Consider the following 24679-nt stretch of genomic DNA (forward strand, 5'->3'; position numbering starts at 1 on the left):
TTCTGGGGCCCGGTACAGAGGAGTGTTTGCTATACTCCGACTTGGCAGTCACCTAGGCCCCTGCACTGTCCTTGGCTGCACACAGGAAGAGCCTGCATGCATAGAACAGGCACTAAGATTAACTCCGCCCCACAGGGGCTCAGTCCAACCCAGGGTGGATGGGACCAGGCCCCCATTTTCAGATGAGAAAACCAAGGCTTGAGGCCGGTGGCACTTGCCTGGAGGTTCATGGTGATGTCACAAGGAGCAGGAATTCAAACTTGAATTTGTCTGACCTGTCCCATTTTTCCACTTCTGTGCTGGCTCATTTATGATCAGGCCTTTCTAAAACTGCACCGTTTGATATGCCTTGAGAGAGCCTGCTGAAGGCTCAGGGACATCGAAGGCAGCTCACGGGAGTAAGTAGGTGGTTCCCCAGGGGGCTGGGCACTCAGGTCCCCACCCCAGATCTGATACCATTCTCAGTTCATGGTTCAAAGATCACTGACCAACAGAACTAAATCCAAACCCTTACTTAACCCAGCACCCTAGACCTGCCCCTCAATCCTATACCTATGACTTCTCCCTCACTGCCTCCTTGTCGTTTCCGACGCCCAAATCCCTCCTCTTCCACAGGATTTCCTGGGTGCCCACGTGAGCATTAATCTCTCCCTCTTCCCAAAGGCCACCAAGCCCAGCTGCACAATGTATAAGCTGCCCATGGAAAGGTCTCTCACCACCTCCCTACTGAAACTGTGTCACATGGGGGCTGCTCAAGGGACATCTATGAACCAAAGTTCCTTTCGCAGCCCAAGCATGCTGACACTTAGAGGGAACTGGCACATCAATGGGTGCTTAAATGTGCCAAGTCTCTCCTTCCACAGGACCTTTGCACATGCTGTTCTCACTATCTAGAATGCCTACCCTGCCCCCACCACCTAGCAACGCATCTTCCTGTAACTCCTGAAGTCCTTTCTGACCCTCCGTTACCTGGGCTCATAGCACTTGTGCAGCTCTCCTGACCAACCTTGTCATGCTCCCATTTTGTGTTCCATTATGTCATTATAGGTCTCTTGTTCACCCTGGAGTTCCTGCCACAGTTCCTGGCACACAGCAGGGGCTCCATAAATGTTTGCTGCCAGCCATGATAGATTATAAAGATGAATGCAGGTCCTCCCGTTTCTACACATAGGCCCTCTGCACAGTGACGTCACTGCTCCTCTTATCAAGAGATGGAGTCTTTCTTCACACCTTGAAGGTGGGCTTAGCCATGTGACTTTATGTGGTCACTGAGACAGCAGCAAGTGTTTCATAAGGAAAAACTTGAACAGCACTTGTGAACTAGAGCATCTTGTCTTGCTGCACCAGGAGCCCCGAAGCGCTAAGTGAAGGAGCCCGAGCTGGCCTGCTGGAGGAAGAGGTTTTGGGGAAAGCCCAGCCAACATTCAGCCAGCTCCCGGCCAGCAGCCTGCCAACCACCAAACAGGTGAGTGTGGCCATCCTAGATCATCCAGCTGCCAGATAAATGACCGACTGATCACAGATGCAGGAGGGAGCCCCGCGGAGACCAGCCAGCCCATGCCCAGAGAGTCTTCCAGCTAACCCACAGATTGTGAGCTAAATAAAACAGTTGCTTTGAAGCACTAATCTTAGGTGGCTTTGTATGCAGCAACAGACAACTGATACAGGAGCTAACAGAAGAGCATTGGCCATGATGCGCTCACAGCCAAAGAACAAGTGTGTCTGGTCTATACAACATCAAGCTGAGAACAACAAATGCCTCTTGGGACGTAGAAAGCAGCTCAAACCCTGGGTTTGAGCCCTACTGGCCTATGACCTTGGTTTGAGCCTGGACAAGGCAGGCACTCACCTCTGTCTGTGCAGTGGGAATAACACATCCTATGCCAAGTCTCCTAGGTTGAGATGGTTTGAGTCTAAGCAGGGAACACATGCAAAAGGGCCCCTCAAAGGAAGCTAAAGATACTTGCATATGGTGCAGAATAAGCATCATGACTTCAGAGCTAGATAGATTCTGGTTCGTGATCCATTCTGCTACCTGCAGGCTGTGTGACCTTAGACAAGTTCTCTATCCGAGCTTCTGGTGTTACCTGACCAGGTGTCAGGTGTCTGTGACATGGTAAAAATAATATGTACCTTGCAGGACTATTGTGAGGGTTAAGCAAAACAGTATACATAAGACCCCTGGCACATAGTATGGATCCAGTAGATGGTAGCTCCTCCTCTGTCCCCACCCCCACTTAGCGGGTACCTCTCACACCACTCCCCTTGCCACCCAACTTGGCAGTAACAGTTTCCATGTTTGATATCAACATCTTGTGCCAGGTGCCAAGTTGTGACTGTAGCTTACATAACATCCAGAGAGAGAGAGAGAGGCTTACATGAAGAATGAGAAAGAGCTGGGTATTGCCAGATTCTACTGGGGGAGAAAAAACTCGGGCCACGGATAAGAGAGTAAAGAAGGCTGAAGATGTTTCAGACCTGAATCCTCAGCCTCAAAGTCTTGACACACCCAAGCCCACATCTACCTTCATCTGGGATAATTGTCTGTGGTCCTTCCTCCCTTTGCCTCCAAGGCACGGGGTGTGCGGCCTGGGGCTGGCCACGCAGGAAGGAGGGAGGCAGGAAGGGGGGCTTGTCACAGTGGCAACCAGCTCTTCCCTACACTGAGACTGCTGGGTAGCAGTGTTATTCCAGGCCTTCCGTCCCACAGAGCGCCTACAGCAAAAGCGGAAGCCCCTCTGCCCCAAGGACCCCAAATGCCCAGAAAATGGTCTACAGAAAGGGTCGGGGATGGACTCCATCCCACCCCACCCCACCCCACATGCACATGTACACACACACACACACACACACAAACACACACGCACGCACGCACACAAACACACTGATGAATAAGCTGAATCAGGGAAGATAGATGCACCAGTGTGGGGGCAGGAAGGGCCCCAGAGCAGAGGGGCACAACACTGGCTCACTCCCCTTGCACACACCACGCCTGCCCCAAGGCCCTCTGCAGCTCCCCCCATAGGACCCAAACTCCAGGGCCTGGCACTCAATGCCCTTCCCAAGTTGCAGGTTTTGCCTCTTCTTCCACACGAGCCTATACCCATCCAGACAGCTCTGCCATAGTTCCCTAAGCCACTGGTCCCCTTGGCCTTGGTCACACCCCCTCCCTGCTTGGTGCAGTCATGGAGGCCAAAAATGGGGGTCCTAGCTCACAGGTTTGGGTTCCAGTCCCAGTGTGACCAGGGCCCAGTCACCACACTCCCGGTGCCTCAGCTTATCTGCACAGCGGGATCAGCTTCTACTCCAAGTGTGGTTGCAAAGAGTAAATAAATAATGTAAGTGAAATACCCATCCCATGATAGATACTAAATTAATGGCTCTTCTGCTCTCCCCTCCTCTATAGGTCCTCATCCTATCCTTCTTGGAGGTCCTGCCTAAATGCCTCCCTCTGCCAGGAAGTCCTCCCTGAACACTACAGGTCTCAGGGATTCTCTCTCTCTCTCTCTCCCTCTCCCCCTCCCTCCCTTTATCTTCCCTTCTCCCACCCTCTTCCCTCTCTTTTTCCTCTCTCCCTCCTCCCCCCACCTTCAGCTCTGAAGTAAGAGTTGTCTTATCCTGTACAGAGCCCCACCTATCTGCCCATCCCTACCTGCAGGCTCTATCACAACCTAAGGACAAAGACCAAGGACCAATCATGAGCAAAACCTTGTGAGGCTGCAGCACAGTGCCCAGAGAGCAGAAGTGGCTTACCCAAGGTCTCACAGCAGACTTCAAACAAGAGCAAACAGTCCTGCCTCCTTGTCCACACTCTCAAGGCTATCAGACAAGGATACAGTGTGTGGATACTGATGGGGTCTTACCCAAATCTCCCTTTTCAGCTCTGTACCCATCCCCCAGTAAATGGGTGCTAATATCCCTTCCTCTGCTGAAGAGCCCTTGGCTGATAGGAGAAAAGCATAGGAAGCATATCACTCCTCCCCCACCCCTCCCTGAGGAAGCCTATGGCCAGTGACCAACTGACAAGGGTGTGCAAAAGGCCACCCGCAGCCCTGACCTCAAGACGGGACCAGCTCTGTAGTGCCACTCTTGCTCCAGGGTTCCCCACAGGATCAGGCTGAAGCAGGTCTCCAGCTGAGACCACCTCCTTGCTCCCCTCCTCCTCCAGGCTTGTCCTGGGCCCCCATGACCCTTCTCAGGAGGGCACCCCACTGGATCTCTTTGACAAGCATCCTTGTCTCAGGCTCTGCTTCTTGGGAGCTCATCCTGACACAAAGGACTTGATTCTCAAATTGTGGTCCGCTGACCAGCAGCCCAGCATCTTCCAGACCTTGTTAAGAGCTGAAATATCTCCGGCCCTACTCCAGGTCTCCCAAATCTGGATCTGCATTTTAACAAGACTCTATGTGATCTACATGCATGTTCAAGTTTTGAGAAGCTCTGGCTTAAGGTAGGTAGTCACCAGCCAACTGCGGGACCATCCAGCAAATATGGTATTAACAACACGCGCCCATCTGTTACAGCAATTATACAGCTAACGTGGGCATTATCCAACCCTGATTATTGACTGTGGAGGTGAGCCAGCTAGTGTGGACATAACCACCCCACACACCAGTGTGTTATCTCCATGGCCCACCTTCTGGTGAGTGTGAGTTACAACATTAGCAAGATGCAAGCTCCATGTCCTTCTGGCCTGAGCTCCAATCCCACACCCTACTTGGTCACCAGAATTCTGTTTCTCTTGGAACGAGTCCAGTGTCTGCATTAGTCAGTTAAAGCCTTTGCCTCTACCCCTTCTTGAGGAGACCGCACCCCTAACACCAGACAGCGAAGAAAAGTTCCCCAAGGGCACCCCTGCAGAAGATGCTAGAAAGAGGGGAGGTTAGGATTCTCCAAGATCCTGGTGGGTAGGGAGGGGGAACAAGGCCATAGATGTCTCTGCCCTGGAAGAAGCAAATTCCTGGCCTGCCCTGAGTCAGAAACCCCTCTTCAGAGGCCCCATCCAGCCACCCCAGGGTATGAGCCCCCTCATCCTGGTGTGAGTCCCTCAGAGACCCTCTAAGGGGTTGTCCATGACCTTTGCAAAACTAAAGGCAATAACCAAGTCCTATGTGCCGAGCAGACCCCAGGGCCAGCCCCGGAGACTGCAATAATCCAGACGTGTGTTTGGACAGGAACACCCTGCAAAGCTCCGTCAACTCTGCCTGTTGCCTGAGGAGGGAAGCGCTTCACCTTTTGCTAATCGTCCTAATTCATTTTTTATTACTAACTTTCCTGTTTTCTATTTGCCATCTGATTGAAGATATTACCAAAGGCATTTAAACAGCATCAGACCGTACCACAATGGCAAACATAACTCTTTTTATTGAAATCTGCATTAATATACATATAATTCCCTGATCACAAAGACCTCATGGTCCACATGTTACACCCTAAGTGAAGGCAGGTTTGACAAGAGGCATATACACAATTGAAGGTTCCTCAAAAGACAATAAGCCACGTCAGAAGGGTGGGACAAAATGGACGCTTTCTCGTGCTGCTAGGGAATGTGGATGACTCTTCTGGAAAATGACATGACAATCCAAATCAAGAGCCATAAAAATGTTCACTTTGGGTTCTACTTTGGCCCACAGCCAACAGCCTGGGTCTTTCTGCAATGGTGGGAATGTTCTGTATCTGCACAGCCCAGTGGCTATCGAGCACTAGTGAGACCTAGGAGTTCAATTTGATTTGATTTGATATTAAATTTAAATAGCCACATGTGGCCAGTGGCTATCATGTTGGACAGTGCAGGAAGCCATCATCGAGTCTCTCCTAAATAATAGTAATCACCTGCATCCACTCTCACCCTCATCCAAAGTTTTCCCCAGAAGACAGCTGCCAAGATTCTTCTAAAATGCAATACACCTCAGCTCCCACTGCCCTTTGAGACAAAGTCCAAGCTCCTAGACATGGCCTTCAAGGCCCTATCTCCTGGGGACAGAGAGCATCCCACCTCTCAGGGAGCCTAAGGTGTTCCAGATGTTGAAGGGGCAATGACAGCGGCACAGAGAACAGCAGTAAAGACCTGGCGGGGGTGGGGGGTGGGGGGGTGGCCCTTGAGAAGAAACCTAGAAGACACATGGGCAGGAGTTTGCCAGGCAGGTGGGAAATGCCCAAACCAGAGGCAGAGCAATCAGAGCTGCTCCCACAGACCCCCGTCCTTGTGAAGCTAATATTCTAGCAGTGTGGGTGGGACATAAACAAGAAATGCAAATTATGGTCCATGAAAAGAGAAAAGATGAGACAGGTAAGGGGTTCCTGGAGGATCCAGGTGGGGCAGAACAGTCTGCACTGAATATTCAGAAAGGAAAGGACCCAAATCAACACTGTTCTTTAGTCTGCACGGTGGGGTCGTGGCAGGGGATCTCCCCCATTCCCTAAACGTTTGGGCAGGTAACATAATCTTTATAATTTACAGTTTAATAAAAAGAAGGGGGTCATCCCTTCTGGAGAGAAGTCACCCAAAACTCCTGCTTGCTCAACAGAAATGTTCCCACGAGCTGGAGATTGTGCTATCTCTGAAGGCCAGGCCCACCGTGCCCCAGATACCCCAACCCAGGCAACAGGGAGTGATACCCTCCCCTCGAAAGCGGCAAGGTCACCACCGGCCGGGAGATGGGAGGCGGACAAAACAGGGGGCTGAGGTCTACCAGCCCTTGCCCCAGAGAGCCAAGCATTGATTAAAATCCAGACGATTTTAAACGTCATCCCTCTTGACTTACACTTCAACTTTCTTTCTTGGGCTCAGCTGGAGGGGAGGGTGGCAGGTGGTAACGGTGGGAATTCACATTTATTAACAGTTGCAGGCTGGGGCGCCTGGCTGGCTCAGTCGAAAGAGCATGCGACTCTTGATGTCGGGGTCATGTGTTCGAGCCCCATGTTGTTGTGTAGGGATTACTTTAAATAAATAAATAAATAAATAAATAAATAAGTAAATAAATAAATAAATAAAAGCTAAAACAAAAAACAAACAAACAAAATGCTTACAGACCCCAGACACTGCCTCTCACGTTTATATGTTTAACCCTCCTGACAACAATATACACATAAGACATGTAAAGGCCCAGAGACAGCGAGTGACTTATTCTTGGAAACACAGCCTAAGTTATGTTATAGTGGCCATCTCTAGAAAATATAACCTCCACACTGACTCATATATTCTTTCAACAATTTTTTATTGAGCACCTACTCTATAGCAGACACCATTCTGAGGTGCTGGGGACTCAGTGGTAAAGAAAACAAACATGACCCCCAGTGGTCTGAAAGGTGGAACAGACACTCAAGTAATCTCACAGACACATTGTGCGATGGGGAAAAAATACACTAGAGGCTGTGATGGAAAATGATGGGATAACCGCAGTGATTAGAAGGTCAGAGTCTTTGAAAAGGCGAAAAAAAATGAGTAAGAGCCAGTCATGTGAAGAGTGAAGGCAAGAACATTCCAGGCAAAGGGAATAGCATTTGCAAAGCCCCTCAAGCTAAAAAGAGGATGGTGGGGGAGACTGGAGGCATGAGGGGGCTGGAAGCAAGAAGGCCAGGACGGCTAGAATGAGGTCAGCCATGGGGAGGTTGTCTTTGCTCACCACCGTATCCCCAGCACAAAGTCTGGTGCCTTGGACAGAGCAGCTGGGAGTAAGGCTGGAAAAGCAGGCAGGGGCTAGATCACACCAGGATTTATGCCCCCCCCCAAAAAAAAAAAAGGTATTTGATGTTATCTACACACCAGGGGGAGCCACTGGGAGGTTTTAAGCAGAGGTCTGATTTAGGTTGGTAAGAGTTCACCAAGCTGTAACAGAGAGCCGTTGAGTGGTTTCACCCAGAGAAATGACAGGACCCAATTTACACATCAGAAAGATCTTGATCATGGCCGGGATAACTCCTCAGCTCATCCTAATGTGACTTGTGGTCACTAGATAGTAAATGTCCCCCAAAGCTAAGCATCCCCAGCTGGCGTGTGGGAGGGGGCCGCCTTTCAGAAAAGCAAGACAAAGCAGCAAATGACAGGATGTGTTGACAGAGCATCAGACGGGCACAAGGCTGTTGGCAGATGGAAAATTGTCCCAGAGAACGCCTCAACAGGGTCGTGGCTTATTGTTAATGTCGAGCCATTAGGAAAACACAATTATGTGCTTCACTGATATTGTAAGACATAATCTGAGACAGAGCGCAAACATTTAGTGCTTCATCCAAAAAAGAGGTAAGACAACTAACAGAAGAGTCACTGGAGGAGAAGCTTGCATTGCACAGGTGGGTGGCCAAGCCCTCCAGGTTGTTTGTTTGTTTGTTTCTCCTTGTCTCATGTCTCTCATTCAAAGTCAAAGTTTGGCTCTTAGGCATCCATAGACAGATTTGGAAAGGGAATTAAAATTAACCTATCCCGGGTGCTTAAGCAGACATTATTATCTCATTTAATTTCATAAGCGGGAATTTAATCCCATCCCAAAATGGTAATCCCATTTTGTAGATGAGGAAACTGAGGCTCTGAGATATTAAGTAGCTTTCTAAATGCCCTCGTTTCCCTCTTGAGCTTTATCTCTTGACACTCTCAACCCCTTCTACGCCTTTGTAAATGTTGTTCTTTCTATCTGGAATACTTTTCTCAATGTTCTTCACCTGGCCAATTCACCTTCAAGCATAGACCAGGTGTCCCCCCTCCTCTGGGAAGCCTTCCCTGACCACCTCAGCCTGGCCTGGTAATCCCACACCCATTTGGAATTGCTTATTTTTGCCTATCTCTCTAATATGACTGTGGCTCCTCAAGGGTTAAGGACCAGGTCTTAATCACCTGTTCCTGCCTAGCATCTACCATAAAGCCCTGCAGACAGCAGTCAGTGAATGTTCTTTGCATGGCTGAATGAATGAATGCACTCTTAATAAGTTGCAAAGCCAGGATTTGATCCCAAGCCAATATGACTCCACAGGATATCTCTTGGCCAGAGTTTATGTCTGTGTCTTATATAGATCAATCAGAAAACAAACAAGCATGGAATATATCATAACCATACTAAGGACTTCATTCATGGCTCCAAAAGAGATGCCGAAAAGCACCACTTCTCTGGGGAAAACAGGATGATGTATGTGGGGTAGAGGGTTAAGCAAATCCTTTTCCCTTCTGCAAGAGAATTTCACCTTTGTTAATTGTCTAGCATAACTCCCTGGAAACCTGATTAAAGTAGGATGTTAACTATGTTACTAGGCAACTCTGCTTATGGTAAAAATGACCTCTGACTGGTAAACTGTACCTGGACTGGAAGTAACTGTACATAAATTATAAATATCTGATAAAGAAACCAAACTTTAGACTTTCCTGAGTGCAGTGACTCTTGTAACTGACATGCCCCCTTGCAAGAAACCCTCGAACTAAAGGCTGTGGAATTGCTACAACAGATATGGGTCCTTTGAGGAATAAGGCTTGTGAGCCAGGGTGACTTCCAAACCTTGTGGGTCTCATTCCCTTGCACCTAAACTAAAACCCCACAGGGTGGGGAGGCAGGTAACAGAGGAGCTGGTGGCTACCTCCATGGACTAAGGCAGAGACTGTGGCTAGAACTACTCCTGCAGAAGAGGAACAGATCCTCTTCTGCTGGCAGGTGGCTCCTTCAAGGAGACAGGAACCAAGTGTCGCCCATGTGTGTCTTGTGAGTCTGAATGTTTAATTGAACCTCATCAAGTCCCTGTGGGATATACAACCAGAAATAAGGGAACTGATACGGAGAGAAAGGAAACTATCCCAACCAAAACCACCACTACACCTATTCTGAACGGGAAAGCTCCTGAGACTCAGCCATTTATAAAAGACAAAAAAACCTGGGATGGAGCCTATGTTCGCTGTCCTACAGAGGGCCCAGATGACCTGAATGGTACTAGGCAGCAGGAATGAGGGAGGTCATGTAAATCATGGAGGCCTCACCACAAACCTGAGATGGAAGTGTGGTTATGTGAGAACACAGGAGATCAGAGAAGTTAAGTGACAGGTACAAAGTCACACAGCTTGTAAGCGGAAGGATAGGAAGCCAGGCACTTCCGCTGAGCTCAAAGTCACATTTGAGTCCACTGATTTTGCAAAACAATGAACTTACAGCTCAGGTGAATGAATAGAATAGAAAAAAGCATGGGGGTTGGGGTGAAGGGACCTCCTTAAATAATGTAGATACCACCCACTAGGCACTCAGTAAATATCTGCAAAATAAATGAGCAACAAAAGGCCCAGCGTCCATATTCCACATTATCAAGTTCAGTTCAAGTCAAAACACAGCAAAATGGAACAATAAAATTTATGCATGAGATTGACCCTGGGTTATACTACTGAGTTGGATTCATTTCCAACAAGTTTCTAAATCATTTCTGCAAATGAGGCCCAACTTCGAGATAAGCACGTTTTAATTAGCTGTAATATGAAGGCATTCTATTACCAAGGGATGTTTGAAGTTGAAAACCAAGGCAGAAGGCCCAGCTGGGAATCCCCTGGCCCCTAGAAGAGCCAAGGTGTCAACAGTAAAAGCAAGGGGCAAGCTGATCCACTCTTCCATCCCTGCAGAGGGCAGGAGCTCCACCCGGCACCATGGAAGCTGCAGGAGAGAGGAGGAGAGAGAACACACTCTGAACTCCAGCTCTGCCAACCAGCTCCTCTGCTGCCTTTTGTAACGTGATCTACTTGGATCTCAGTTTTGTCACCTACAAATGGGGACACATGTGCCTGGCATAGTTAGGAGGCTTAATGAGATGGTACGAGAATGAGCCTGAGATGGGTAAATGCTCAGCAAATAAATCTGCACTTATTTCTACCCTACTTTCCTTCATAAAATAGCACAAAATTTAAAAAATAAAAATCAGTGAGAGGGGACTTTTTGTTCAAGACGGCAGAAGGAGCACACACTTTCTGCCTCTTTTCTAAATAACACTAGAATAGAAAAAAAAAAGATATACACACATATAACACATATATTCATAATTCTTATATACACACATTAATATTCATAATTCAGACAGATAGATGGATTAAAGTGGAGTAACTCCAAAGAGCTCCCATAAGAACACAAGAAAGGGCTGGGGATCAGAAACACCAAGAGTGCCAGGCAGTAAGAAGTCAGACTGACAATGAAAGCCTATCAGCTCCGAGGCACCAGCACACCAACACAGTCCTTTGGGAAAACTATTATCCTAACTGAACCCCAGAAAATCCCCGAAGAGAAGCAGCAGGGACTGGAAGCCCTGGGCCAGGGATGTACCTGGACCTTTGTGTCAGCTTAACAGACCTCACAAAAGCTGACTGTAGGATCTGCCTCCAGCCAGGGAGGAGAATTCCAATTAAATGAGAGATCTGCCTCAGGGAATCCCCACTGTGGGTAGGCATGAGGCAGGAGAAACAAAGTGTACCAGTACCCGTGGGTAACTGCTGGTCTACATGGGAAACAGATGCCCCCAACCTCTAGTGAACTTGTCCCGTGTGCTAATAGAAGTCCCCAGCTTCAAGTATCCACACACAAACCACATCCAGGGCACCTAAAATCAACTTCACATTGCTTATCCACAAAACTATGGATTTCACAGGCATTGAGGAAACTTACAACTACAGAGCAGATCAGTCTAGACCTCTGTTTACAAGTAAATGTCCATCAAGAATCACCAGACATGTGTAGAAAATATCAGCATAAAAAGAGGCCTAAGGTGAAGAGAACTAACCACCAAGAAAACAGAGTTAATGCAGGAAACAGAAGATAAGTTAAAAAAAAAAAACCAACTGTATTATAATCTTCAAAAAGACTCAAGATATTCACATAACCATTTTATAAAAGGAATGGGATACTCTGATACAAGATCAATCAAGAAATAATACAAAATTCTGTGAATGAAAAAGTGATTACAGAATAGAGACAATAAACTTATTAGAAGTAAACTGAAGAGTAGTGATGACTAGAAGTACCTCCACCCAATACCCTCAGGGGTTAGCCCTAGGGAGTAGGGCAGGGAAGGCAGTGGGGAGAGGGGATGAGAATGAGCAGGACCCCCATGTTTTCCTTTATATTCTACCATATTTCTGTGTATCTTACAAAGAACAAAAACAAATTAAAAAAAAAAAAAAGGTGGGACTCAAGATCAAGTGGGAAAATGACAGAAAAGCAAAATGAAATTGGGAGTTAATAAGCAAGAGATGTGTGTGCTATCTATCCTATGTTATAGCTACAGATGATCTGCTCATTTACCTCTAGGCTTCCTGGGAGCTCAGAGAAGGTGAAGACAATGGGGATAGGACAGCCACGGACAAGGGCTGACACTGAGGCAGGGGCCAGGTGAAGAGCCTCTTATTGAAGCTGTGACAGGACTCCAGCCCAAGGAGAAAGCCACTGTCCCCTGCCCAGAGCTGACCCCCTGAGGCATGGCCCAGAAGTTTCTCAGAAATCAGTGTGGAGTCCTTCCCACCACACAGGAAAGTACGTGACATCTCAGTAATAGAATCTCTTTGGGCCCTAGAAAATCCCATTAATTATAATTTTTCTTCACTCAGACCTAAGAAGCAATTATCCTACAGTTCTCACCCACATCATGAGATAAGGAAGAATCTTCAGCAAGTGACTCAAAGTCTCTATAAATCATCAACATGTTGGCCCTTGATTTCCTGGGAACCAAGAGAAGGATGAGTTTTCTCCCTATGTTGCATCTCCCTGAAACAGGCACTATAGTGCTCCCCTTTCTATGCATTCATGCCCAGCTGATGGGGATGTCCCAGCTGTAGCCCCCACTGGGAACCTCTCTGCTATACGGAGCCACCTGGGCCAAGGAGATGCCCTGCAGCTAATAACTGGATGTTGCAAGAACCAAAGACACAGGTAGCCCTCCTTGCCCCAGTTTGAGACAACGAACGCTACAAAGCCACTCCAGATTAGTGACCATGCTCCAGACCAGCTTCTCCCTCCATACAATCATGCTTCCCTTACTTCCTTACAGGTACACTTCCTGGGAACTTCCCCCCCAAAAAACTTTCCACAGGCAACCCTCCATCTCAGAGTCTGTTTCCAAGAAGCCCAATGTAAGACTCTCCAAGGTGAAGAAGACTCTCCCCATAACTACAGAGGGCCTAAAGAAGGCAGGGGTCTCTGGGATACCTGACTGTGTCTGAGCCAAGGCCACATGGCCCAGTCCAACAATATGTTCCCAGCAACATCAGCATCACTTGTTATTAGCGCTGCACATTTTCAGCCTCTCCCCAAACTTCCTGAGTCAGAACTTCTGAGAGCGGCACCTAGCAATCTGTGTTTCAACTGCCCTCTGTCCAGGTGATTCTATTGCACTAAAGTTTGAGAAGCAGAGCCTCTATGGCTACCGGGTGAAATGAAACACAAGTCATTAAACTTTTCCATCAGCAGAAGACCAAGGGACAGCTGCTGATAACAGCCTGATTCAGCAACATGAAGCATTCCCTACTCTGCTCCACACCTCTGGCTCCAAGGCACTCCTTTACTTAAAACCCAACCAGCTGGGTTGTGACACCCTTTATGACAATCTCTGCTGGTGTCTCAGCTCCCCTGTAGGCAGGCCTCCCTGCCTTAGGCTACAGTATCCCCAAATCACCCTCCAGGCCCCCTTGCAATAATTGCTCTCCCCTCTGCCCAGGACACCATTCCAAGAATTCTACATGCCCCCCACATAGCCTGCCTGGCGTATCCTGTAAGACTCTGCTGTGTGAGGCCTTCCCACAGCCCTGCCACATCCCCAGACAATTATATATTTAATTATGACTCTGCATTTTAAGCCATGTTACAGACCCACACAGCCTTTCATCTAGCAAATAAAAGTTTCCCGTTGAGTGGCTGAGCCTTCAAGACACGGCTGCATCCCCTGGCACACAGTAGGCACGCAATAAAAACCTGCTAAACATCTGAGAAGCCCAGCAGTAAATGGGTAATTACATAGTGAAAAACCACAGTCTTATTGCTCATTCTAGCAGGACCAGAAGTTTGTTGTTAGACAGTAGCAAGTTTAAGCATCAGGATAATTGATCAAAATTTATTATCCTGTGTTATACAGCATGTTTTCACTAAGAGATAGAATTACAATTTACCACGACTCATTAAGTTAATAATTATTTACCATATGTGTTTATTGCTGCTCCCAAACCACACTGAAAAATCACTACGCGGGTTTTTGGTCCATGTAAATAGGATGACTGCCAACCACGTGGGCACAGAATTTACTGACAGGGAGACACAGGACTAAAATACTGAACAGAAAGCACAAGCTCTAAAGCTCTGTCACTCTCATCGCCATCAATTTCTAGTTTACCTGTGTCACATTTTCCAGGCCAATGGTTCTCAAACAGGGGCACTTCTGCTCCTCAGGAGACACTTAGCGAAGTGTGAGGATATATTTGGCTCTCACGACTACGGAGGAGAGGCTGCAGCCCCCCAAACAAGGAGTTATCAGGTCCGAAGTGTCAACAGTGCCGAGGCTGGGAAACACCGTTCTAGATCAAAGGGAACTTCCATGTCTGCTTTTTTAATCTGAGCTTCATAGCAACAGTATGAGGAAGGCATTACTGCCCCCTTGTACAGATGAGAAAACTGAGACCTGCAGCAGTTAAAGAATGTGCACGAGGTCACCAGCCCACTCCAGAGAATGGTGAGGCTGTAATTAACCAGTCTTCTCTGCCTCATGAATCCAGCTCTGCTCCCACACAGATTCAAAAAGGAAACAGAACCCAAGGAAATGAGCAGCGCCTTGTCAATTCATTATGCTGAGCAGTCCGGTGAGAGACGGCTTCAAACCAGATGCAGGAAAAATCAGATCCAGAGACCCAGGTTATGGAAACACCTGATGTTAGGAAGACCCTTCCCCTGCAGCAGCTGGGATTGGTCAGTCCTCCAGCATCTAGTGCTGAAACAGGTTCCTCCAGCATTTTAACTTTCAACTGTGCAGCTCTTTATGAATAGAAATGAAAGCATTTCCTGCTGGGGCCACATGCTATATATGCATGATCTTCAACCTCAAGGCAACCCCATAGGGGAGGTGTTGCTGTGCGCATTTTGTAGATGAGGAGACTGAAGCACAGGGAAATAACGGGCCTATGCTGATGATGGTGAAGGCAGCATTCAAACCCAGTTCCTCTGGGTTCCAGAACTCACACTGCCTTCATATGTTGAGACTAGTTCTAGGAAATCAGAAGCAAGATAGCTGACCCTATGGAATCACAAGGGGCCGGCAGTCCTTAAGGGGGATTCTTGGGACAAGGGTGAGGTGTGGGGCCCTGTCCTGTATGCATAGTCTCAACTGCTCTTCAGGCTTTCTGACTGCTCTCTGTGCTGGGCTCTGTCCTCCAGGCCTACTTGGGTAAGCTCTTCTAGGAATGACCAGTCAGCCAAAAGAGTCTTGGCCCCTGCCCTGCCTTGGATTTGATGGCTCACTAAATCTTATAAGAGCCAAACAGATGCTAAGTGCCTCAAGCTACAGGGGACAACTGGTGAGCCCTGAATTTATTCATTCATTCAGTCAGTCAGTCAGTCCGTCAGTCAGCAAATATTGATTGGGCACCTATGTGCCAGGCCGGCTCTAGGAATACAAAAGTGAAAGTAGGCACAGTGGTTCCTGCCCTCTGAAGCTTATGAGGGCCCATCTCCTCAAAAAGCATCGTTCTCATCCTTCTTAGGTAGACCACACTCTACAGTCACAAAGGCCATACCCAGCCTTCATTCATTATATCTCCACACCACAGCTCTCCTTCTCACTAGACCGATGTTCGTTGATTTGCTTGCCCTTTGCCAAGAGGGGAACAGAGGCCCAGAGAAGGGTACTGTTATGCTCAAGGTCACCCAGGAGACTGGAGGCAGCAGTGCCAAGCCTGGGCTGTGGCTCCTGACATTCATAAGGTACAGGAGTTTTGGTGTAAGGACCCTTCGAGACAGACTAGGGGAGGGGCTACAGAAAACACATCTAGGTGAAAAGTAGAAGAGCTTCCTAACAGCCTCCAGAGTCCCCGGGACCGGCCATCTCAGCTCAGAGCTCACCTGGCTCACAGCCACCCGTGCCCCTGCAGAGAGAAGCAGTGGGACCTCATCCACCAGAAACACAGAGCAGGACTAATAAACCTCAAGTACAGGTGAGGCGGAGACAGCAACCCAGCTTCGTGGATCTTCATCCCAAGGAGACTCCAGTGATTCACTGGCGGAGCTTGTGTTTATCCCCATCAAGATATAAGATGCTGTGCCCGGGGCTATGTGGGTGGGAAGTTGCATCACTCACCCACCAGCACATACTTCCTGAGTAGTTATGGGTCAGGCACGGTGCCAGGTGCTGGGAGCCCCACAGAAACCTGTACACAAACAACCAAACCACTGCTACATGAAGTGTGGTCACTGGACCGCCTGGCGCATCACCCTGGAGTTCATCAGATGTGCAATTCTCACAAAAAGGCTTTTGTAAAAATGTCCACAGAGGCTTTATTTACCACAGCCTAACCAGGAAACAAAGCCAAACGTCCATTGGCAGGTAAACAGATAAACCAACTGAGCTGTAGGCATACAATGTAATATTTCTTAGCAATAAAACACAACTCTGGATATACACAACACAGATGAATCTTGACACTAAGTCAAGAAGCTAAAGGAAACCAGATGCAAAACTGTACATGCTGCCCATGAAATTCTAGAACTTAAACATACTTAGTACACTTAAACTGAACTTAAATAAAGCGCTGATAACAGAAATCAGATAAGTCATTTCCTATAAAGGTGGGGATTAAGAATGTAGGCTGGAAAGGAACATAAGGGAACTTTCTGGGGCATGGAAAATGGCTATATGGGGATTGGGATCATGGTTACATGGGTGTTTACATTTGTCAAAACTCTTGGAACTGTACACTTAAAATTTGCATTTAATTTTATATCAATCATATCTCAGTAAAAAAAAAAAAAAAAAAATGAGCTATAAGTCATGTGCCCTAGGTCACAAAGCCACAACTGGAGATTTGAACCCAGGTTTGCCCAATTCCAAAGGCCTGTTTACACGAGTCTGCCATAGTTGAGTGGGAAGCCCTAAGCAGTGCCCTCAGCCCCGTAAAGTGCCTTGCCAAAATCCAAATGAAGGCACTTCGCAGATACCCTAGGAGGATGTCACAATGCACTCCCCACCCCTAAACCACGGCAGAGACTTGAGGGCCACAGAAGTGTCAAGCTGGGAGTCAAGAAACTTGGGCTCAGGCCTCAACTCTGCTCTTCACATGCTATGTAACCTGTGAGTACACTACTCTGTGACTCAGCTGCCCCTTCTGTGAAGCAGGGGAGAAGGAGAGGATCAGTGGTTCCTAACATGGGGCCACAGATCCTGGGAGCCACAGGGCCACAGGCCCCTATGCTCACCAGGCACTGTTATTACATGAAATGAGTAATGTGCCCGCCTCATGTCTGGTAAGCTATTTTTCAAATGCATGCTAATATTACTGTGATTAATAAAATAACATCTATTTCAAAGCAAAAATGAAACCATAGCAGCTTTTGCCATTATGTATTTTCTCAAACAAAAGATACCAAAAGAACAGCCACTGCTCATGACTTTGGTTTAAAGTGGCTGGAATCTCTGTGTAGAGGATCACTAAGGGGACAGTCACCAAGGGAACAGTCGCCAAGGGCCCTTCCAGGTCATCTGTCCCATGGTTATCAAGCATCACTTGGGCAAAAGCTTGCCCTTGTGTTTCGCAGGCCCAGCTCCCTGTGGAGGCAAGCCTCCTATGTGGACTGCCAGGGCCAAGCCCCCAGTGTGCAGGCTGTGTCCTAGCTCTGCAGCCCAATTCACAGGCTCCAAGTGTGGTCATGGCTGTGCCTTGGGCCTTAGTCTCCCCTCCAGTTCTGATAGTGATCAGCTGTACGAAGGGAGCCCGGGCAGTCCCTCACCATCAGGTCCCGGCCACAATGTGCTCCACCTCCAAACCACCAGCACTAAAGCTGACGGCCCACTTGACATCTGCTACCAACAGGCATCTGACCCACCCGAGCTGAGCCAAGTGACTTCCCCGGCCTCATCCTGACACAAGCCTGAAGCCTGAGAAGCAGGGCTCACATCGAAGTACAAGGTCAGACCTTTCTCTCACCTATCTTAGTGGCCCAGCTGCCACCCTCCTTCATCTGGACATGCACTTAGCTCTGGTCCAGGGGTCCTAGGTCACAGACTTTAGAAACCAGAATCACCTGGCTTCTCATTCCCTGAGCGGTTCTCTCCCTGGCCAGGTTTCACACTGGTTCTTGGTGCTGAGTCAGAGCTTTGTGGAGATATCCGAATAAAGCTGGGGCCTCAACTAAGTGCCAAAAGGCCCCCCCTCAGAGGTCCCCCCAAAGGCCCACATATGGGACCACCCCACTCTGGAGGGATTTACAGAAACACCACCCCAGAAAGGAGCACTCCAGGCTAACGGTCATCCACCCATCCAGACTTTGAGGCACAAATCCTGCATCCCCAGCACACCCTGAAACCACGGACTGGAACCTTGCCAACTTGATATTCAAAAAAGTAACAAAGCCACGGGCAGAAGACAGACCAACTGCCCCCTCATCCAACGGTGTTCTTCTCCCTCAAGACTCCACTTGCTACTTGTAATCAATTTTCCCTCCATCCGACTGAAAATAGCCCCAGAACAGGCCTTCTCTTAAAGACACCATCCCCCTCTCCCGCTTCTAACTTTGCCAGTCACCGGACAGAAGATAATCACACCCACCTCCCGGGAGACCTCACTTCTCCCCGACCTCGTCCCCACGCCGCCCAGGTCCTGGCGGCCCAGGACCCCACTCCCCCACCCTGGGCGAACTGCGGAGGGCTTTGCCCTGCGACCCTAGAAACCGCTCCCCAACGCCCGAGGACGCGCTCTGCGAGGCCCAGCCCACAGGCCCCGCGGTCCGCGCGGGGCCGCCCCCTTCCCGCAGCACCCACACAGCAAGGGGCTCTGTCAGGAGCTCCGGAGGTGTAGGCGGAGGCCGAGACCCCGGGAGGGCCGCCCAGCCGACCACCGACGCGCACTCACCACGCAGCGCCGCGGGGCCCGTGCGTCTGCGGCAGAGCCGCGGGGAGACCCACGCGCGCCGTTCAATCCGGGCTCCGAGTGACGAAAAGCCGCTCCCAGCTCCGGCCCCGGACCAACGCGCCGACCGCCGGACGCACCCACCGTCGGGCCTGCTAACTAAGTTTGAAAGTTCCCTCCCCGGCGAGGCGAGAGACGCGGACGGCGCCGCCGCACCTCAGCGTCCCGGGCCGGCCTCTGCCTGGGCAGCGGGGGTCGGACGCCCCTGGTTCGGGGAACCGGGCACGCGAGCTTCCATCGGGAGGAAGCGCCAGGACAGCACAGCGGGGACCCGGCCGCGGGCTGGGGCGGCCCTCTCGGAAAAGGCCGGGGGTGGGGGCGGCTGGCCGTCACCGCAGGCCCCAGCCTGGGGGCGGGGGGCCGGGGCGGGGGGGGGATGAGGACTCCCGCTCACCGTCCCCGGGAAGCGACAGGCCTCGATTGGCCACTGTCAACTCGGAATCCCAGGCCCCGCCGGGCGAGTGACGGCCAATTAGTGAACGGCCAATTAGTGCGTCTGGGCGCCGGGAAGTTGAAGCCCCGACGCGCGAGTTGGTGACCGGGGTGAGGGCTGGGGCGGCGCGGAGGCCGGGTGTGACCTCTTGTGGCTGTGTGGTTCTCGTGTTCACCGTGCATGGGTGGCTGTGCGTGACAGTGCGCGCCCGTGTGAGTCGTGGGGAGTGTGAGCGTGTGACTGTCGGAGCAACTTCTTTGTGTGCCTGTCCCCAGTTGTGGCTGGGTGTGACAGGCGACCGGGGGCATGTAACGGCGTGTGAGGCATCGTGCTGTGTGGATGGGTGACTTGTGTCTATGTGACAGCGTGCGTGGGCGAGTGACTACATGTCATTGTGTATCAATGACTGTCAGGGTGACTTGCGCGGGACGGTAAGACAGCGTGCAAGTAGGTGCAGGGCTGTCTGTGTGTGCGACAGTAGGTCCCCGTGTGTCAGCCTGGGAATGAGCGTGAGGCTGTCAGGGGGCCGTGGGAGGGCGTGTCACTGTGTCATCGTGTGAGTGGCCGTCGAGGTGACTCCTGCCGGTGAACGGAATAACTCGGGGCCGGAGGGTAACGGCGAACGTATCGGTGTGACCGGCATGTGCCCGTCGGCGGGGCGGATGCGTGCGGGTCCCCCGCGCGCTGGCACCGCCGGCACCTCCCCCCGTGGGTCTCCGACAGTGCCCGGTCCCGAGCCGCCAGGTGTCTCCTGCCCCGCGCTCCAGCCCGGGACGCTCCGGCCGCGGCGCGGGGTCCGAAGGCGCGGGCAGGCCGCGCCCGCCTCGGCGCCCACCCCCGGCCCCCGCCTACCTTGCCGCAGTGGTAATAGTCCAGGTGCGCCAGGCCGGCCGGCTCGGCCCCAGGCCGCGCGCCCACCGCGGGCGCCGAGGGGTACAGGCGGACGTCCATGGCGGGCGCGGCGGCGGCGGCGGCGGCTCCCGCGGGCAGTGCCTGGGCGGGCGGCGGGTGGGAGCCAGTGTGCGAGCGGGTGTGCGAGCGCGGGGGGCGGGCCGGGGGCGGGGCCCGGCGGAGCGCCCCGCCCCCGCCCCGCCCGCGCGCGCTATTGTTCCGGCCTCGGGCGCCGCGGAGGGCTGGGGGCCCGGGCCCAGGGGAGGGGGGCCCCTCCTTCGGGCCGGGCCGCCGCGGGGTCCCCCGCCTGGCCCTGCACCCCTGGGGGTCCGGGAGGGCTGCGCGCCTGTCCAGACGGCCCTTTCCCGTCCCGCCTTCCGCCACCAAGGGCGAAGGGAGGGAGAAGCCCGGTTGACACCCCTCCCCAGAAGTGGGACACTGCCCACCCTAAATAATTAGGGCGTGGGGGCGGGGGAGGAAGGTGGTGACAGGAACACTTTCGAAGATGGGTGCTGCCTTGCCCGGGGGACCAGGCCCAGCGCCTGCAACTGATCTTAGGATGGCTTCCCTCCTAGTCCCACTGATCCTGAGTCACTGCCATTGGAGGTCTGGGAGTTGCTGCTGTTAAACTCCCACTTTACCTATGAGGAAACTGAGGCAAGGACGGTGACTTCAGTAACGGAGCTCCAAGTGTGTGGGCCCACGGCCCCCAGAGGATCCAGGTCTGAGACAACCGGGAGAAGGCAGAGGACCCTGACCCCTTTAATGATAGTAGAGGGAGGGCCACAGAGATGGCCTAGAAACTGAAGTCCTGAGGAGGGGTCCAGAATTTACCCCTCCACCCCTACCCCAAGGTCTCCTGAGAACAGAAACGCGATGGCTCCCATGGTGGAACAGAAAGGTGAGGGAAGCAGGCTCCTCTCCCACAGAAGAAAAGCTCCCTAACTCTTCACATCACAGGCAGCTGGCCTGTTGCTCCTCCCCTTCTCAACCAAGAATTGTCTACACTAGCAGTCTCTACTCCCTCACCTCTACCGACTGGTGCACTGGTTCCTGGCTCTGACACACTGGGCTGCCGGGAGCCAGAAGCGGGTCACAGTGACATTGTTGGATGGCAGCTGGACATTTGATGCTATTTGGAGAAAAGGGAGTGAGCCTGTTGCCTGCTCAGGAGACAACTTAGAACAGAGCTCCCAACAGCTTCTTGACCAACAGCTTTGTTGGTCCTGATCATGAGCTGTGACTACTATTTGTAACCACAAAGATCCACTAATACAAGACTGGTGTGGGAAACAGGCTTTCGCTAAAAGTCTGGGAACAACAGAGGGAAATTACTGCTCAGAAAGGAAAAAATTCCAAATAAATTTCAGCAGTCATTGTTTCTAGAAATGCACTGCCATATCTCATCAGAAGGAATTTCCCATTGGCCCCTCTACTTTTTTTTTTTTTTTTCCATCTGGACATCCAACCGACCCAGCACTCTTTATTGAAAAGATCACCTTTCCTCCCACTTCTCTACAGTGTTAATTTTGTTGTAAATCAAGTCGTCCATATGTGTATGTATTGTTTCTGAATTCTCGAGTCTGTTCCATTAGCCTATTTTTCTCTTCCTGTGCCATTATCACACTGTCTGAATTTCTGTAGCTTTATAATAAGTGCCCCATAGAATAAGTCTACACACTCTTATCTTCAGGACTGCCTTGGCTATTCCTGACATTTGCACTTCCACAGACATTTTAAAATCAGCCAGTCTGTTTACACACACACACACACAGTCCTGCTGGGATTTTGATTACTATGTTGCTATCACATTGAATCTTTAGATCAATTTGAAAATCAACATTTTCAGTATTGTCTTGCTATCCATAAACATGGTATGTCCCTTCATTTGTTTAGTTTTCTTTTTAAGTTCTCTCAGCAATGTTTTGTAGTTTGTTTGGTTTTTTTTTTTTTTTTGTAGTTTTCTATGTAAAGATCTTAGACATCTTTTATTAGATTTAGTTCTGAGCGTTTTATACTTTTGATGCTATTATAAATGGTTTCTTTATATAGCTTTTTATTTTTCTGTTTGTTGCAAGTACAATGTGGCAATTTTAAGACAAGTCAACAAATTCCCTCACTCTTCCCATGGAGTGGGGGTCTAATAACTTTCCCCTATAAAAGGGATGGGTTTAGTGAATGGTTTTTAACAAATAGAATATGGCAGAAATGACACATGGCTTCTGAGTCTAGGTCATGAAAGTTGATACAACTTGTGCCTGGCTCCCTCTCTTGGGTTATTTGTTTTTGGAACCCTCAGCCACTAGGCAAGAAATCCCAGGCTGTTGTGCTTTAAAGAAGCCTGAAGTACAATCAAAAAGAATGAAATCTTGCCATTTGCAACTGCATAGATGGAACTGGAGGGTATTATGCTAAGTGAAATTAGTCAGTCAGAGAAAGACAAAAATCATATGACTTCACTCATATGAGGACTTTAAGGGACAAAACAGATGAACATAAGGGAAGGGAAACAAAAATAACATAAAAACAGGGAGGGGGACAAAACAGAAGAGACTCATAAATATGGAGAACAAACAGGGTTCCTGGAGGAGTGGTGGGAGGGGGGATGGGCTAAATGGATAAGGGGCACTAAGGAATCTACTCCTGAAATCACTGTTGCACCATATGCTAATTAATTTGGATGTAAGTTTAAAAAAAATAAAATTAAAATAATTTTTTTTAAAAATAAAGAAGCCTGAAGTAACTGACACAGAGAATCCATACGCAGCAACCCTGAGACTAAAAAGGAGAGTAAGATGGCTTGCCAGTCTCCAGTTGGATCATCCCCCTGCGGTTCCAGTTCTAGCCACTGTTTGGCTACAGCCATATGAAAAACTCTGGACCATCCAGCTGAGCCCTTCCCAAATCCTAAATGTACAGAAACTATTAGAGATTATTAGTTGGCAATGTAGATCTGGAACATATATATATTTTTGTACACTGCCCTTGTATTCAGCAACATTGCTAGACTCACTTAGGCTACCAATTTATCTGTAGATTCTGTGGCTTTAAAAAATATATATACCACATTCTGTCTCATTTGTAACAATGAGAGTTCTTTCCTTTTCAATCCCTATACATTTATTTCTTTCTCTTGCTTTGCTGCACTGGCTAGTATTACCAGTAGTGTTGGAAAGAAGTAATAATAACAGACATCCTTATCTCATTCCTGATCTCAGAAGGAAAGCTATCAATATTTCACAATTGATTATAAAGCTTGCTATCATTTGTTGTTTAATTTCATTACGTTTTTTTGTTTTGTTTTGGGTTTTTTGTAGACACCTCTGCTGTGGGCTGGGGAAGTCAATCTTCACAGCAATCCTCTGGGTCAGCAAATAAGACTACTTTGGCCATTTTGCAGATGATAAGAATAAGGTCCAGGGAGGAATGCTCAACATCACAGTCTTAATAGCAGGACTAATTAGCAGTACGTAAACCTAGATATCTCACCTGGAGCACTTCCTGATGCCCATATTTCCACAGTCTTGGTCTCACTAACTCTGACCAGAGCTATAGAACTACATCCATGAGAGGCTGGAGGCCATGTGCAATGAATCAGCTACAGACAGCCATTGGCTTCTTTAAGGGTCTGCCAGGAGCAACACCACCAACACAGTCACTTTTGTCCACTCCCTTCCCTAAGGAGAGGGTCAGCACCAAGGAGGTCTCCGGGAAGGCCAGGAGGGAGCCCAGCAAGGAAGTCACGCAGACCCAAAGCTTGGACTTGCCCTTTCACGTTGGCAGTTGATCAGATAGGAAGTTGATGACTCAGTTCCCCCAAAGAAATAGCCAGCCTCATTTGTTGTCCTGAGGATGGGAGTCGGGCTTGAGCCTTCCTCTCTTCCTCTTGACCCCATACAGAATCTGAGAGAGGGGAATCTCAGGTGTCACCCAGTGACCAGCTGGCTCAGGACAGCTTGGTCATGTCCTGCCTGCAGCAAGCCAGTTAGGGGACCCAGAATATCTGCTTGTACATCTTCCAGTTCTCAGCTTCTAGTATCATAAATAGCTGAGATATCAGAATACATATATGTCTTAATATGTTTTATTATGTAGATATGGCAAGGCAAACAGATCAGGAGACAATGGTCATTGAAAAGACAGTTTTTTACAGCTCCCAAGAGGAGGAGGCACACCATGCCATGGAGGTGGGGTGGGGCAGGGCACACAGGAAAGCATATGCATTGTTCAGGAGGCAGAGGGAGAGAGGAGAAGTG

General features: G+C 49.6%; 1 protein-coding gene across 4 annotated transcripts in view; it reads right to left on the reverse strand.

The window, feature by feature from the left end:
• Window positions 1-24679, reverse strand: part of TOX2 (TOX high mobility group box family member 2) — a 170074-nt gene that overhangs the window by 114835 nt on the left and 30560 nt on the right. For 3 of the 4 annotated variants that reach the window (XM_042930916.1, XM_042930915.1, XM_042930914.1), the window contains exon 1: window positions 20385-20507. The exons of the other annotated variant lie outside the window; for it this stretch is intronic. In XM_042930916.1, the coding sequence (XP_042786850.1) occupies window positions 20385-20483 (99 nt within the window). In that variant the 5' untranslated portion in view covers window positions 20484-20507. Of the gene's footprint in view, window positions 1-20384; window positions 20508-24679 lie in introns of those variants that run through there. 4 annotated transcript variants of the gene reach the window in all.

Source organism: Panthera leo, chromosome A3 (genome assembly GCF_018350215.1).
Source record: "Panthera leo isolate Ple1 chromosome A3, P.leo_Ple1_pat1.1, whole genome shotgun sequence".
Taxonomy (NCBI): domain Eukaryota; kingdom Metazoa; phylum Chordata; class Mammalia; order Carnivora; family Felidae; genus Panthera; species Panthera leo.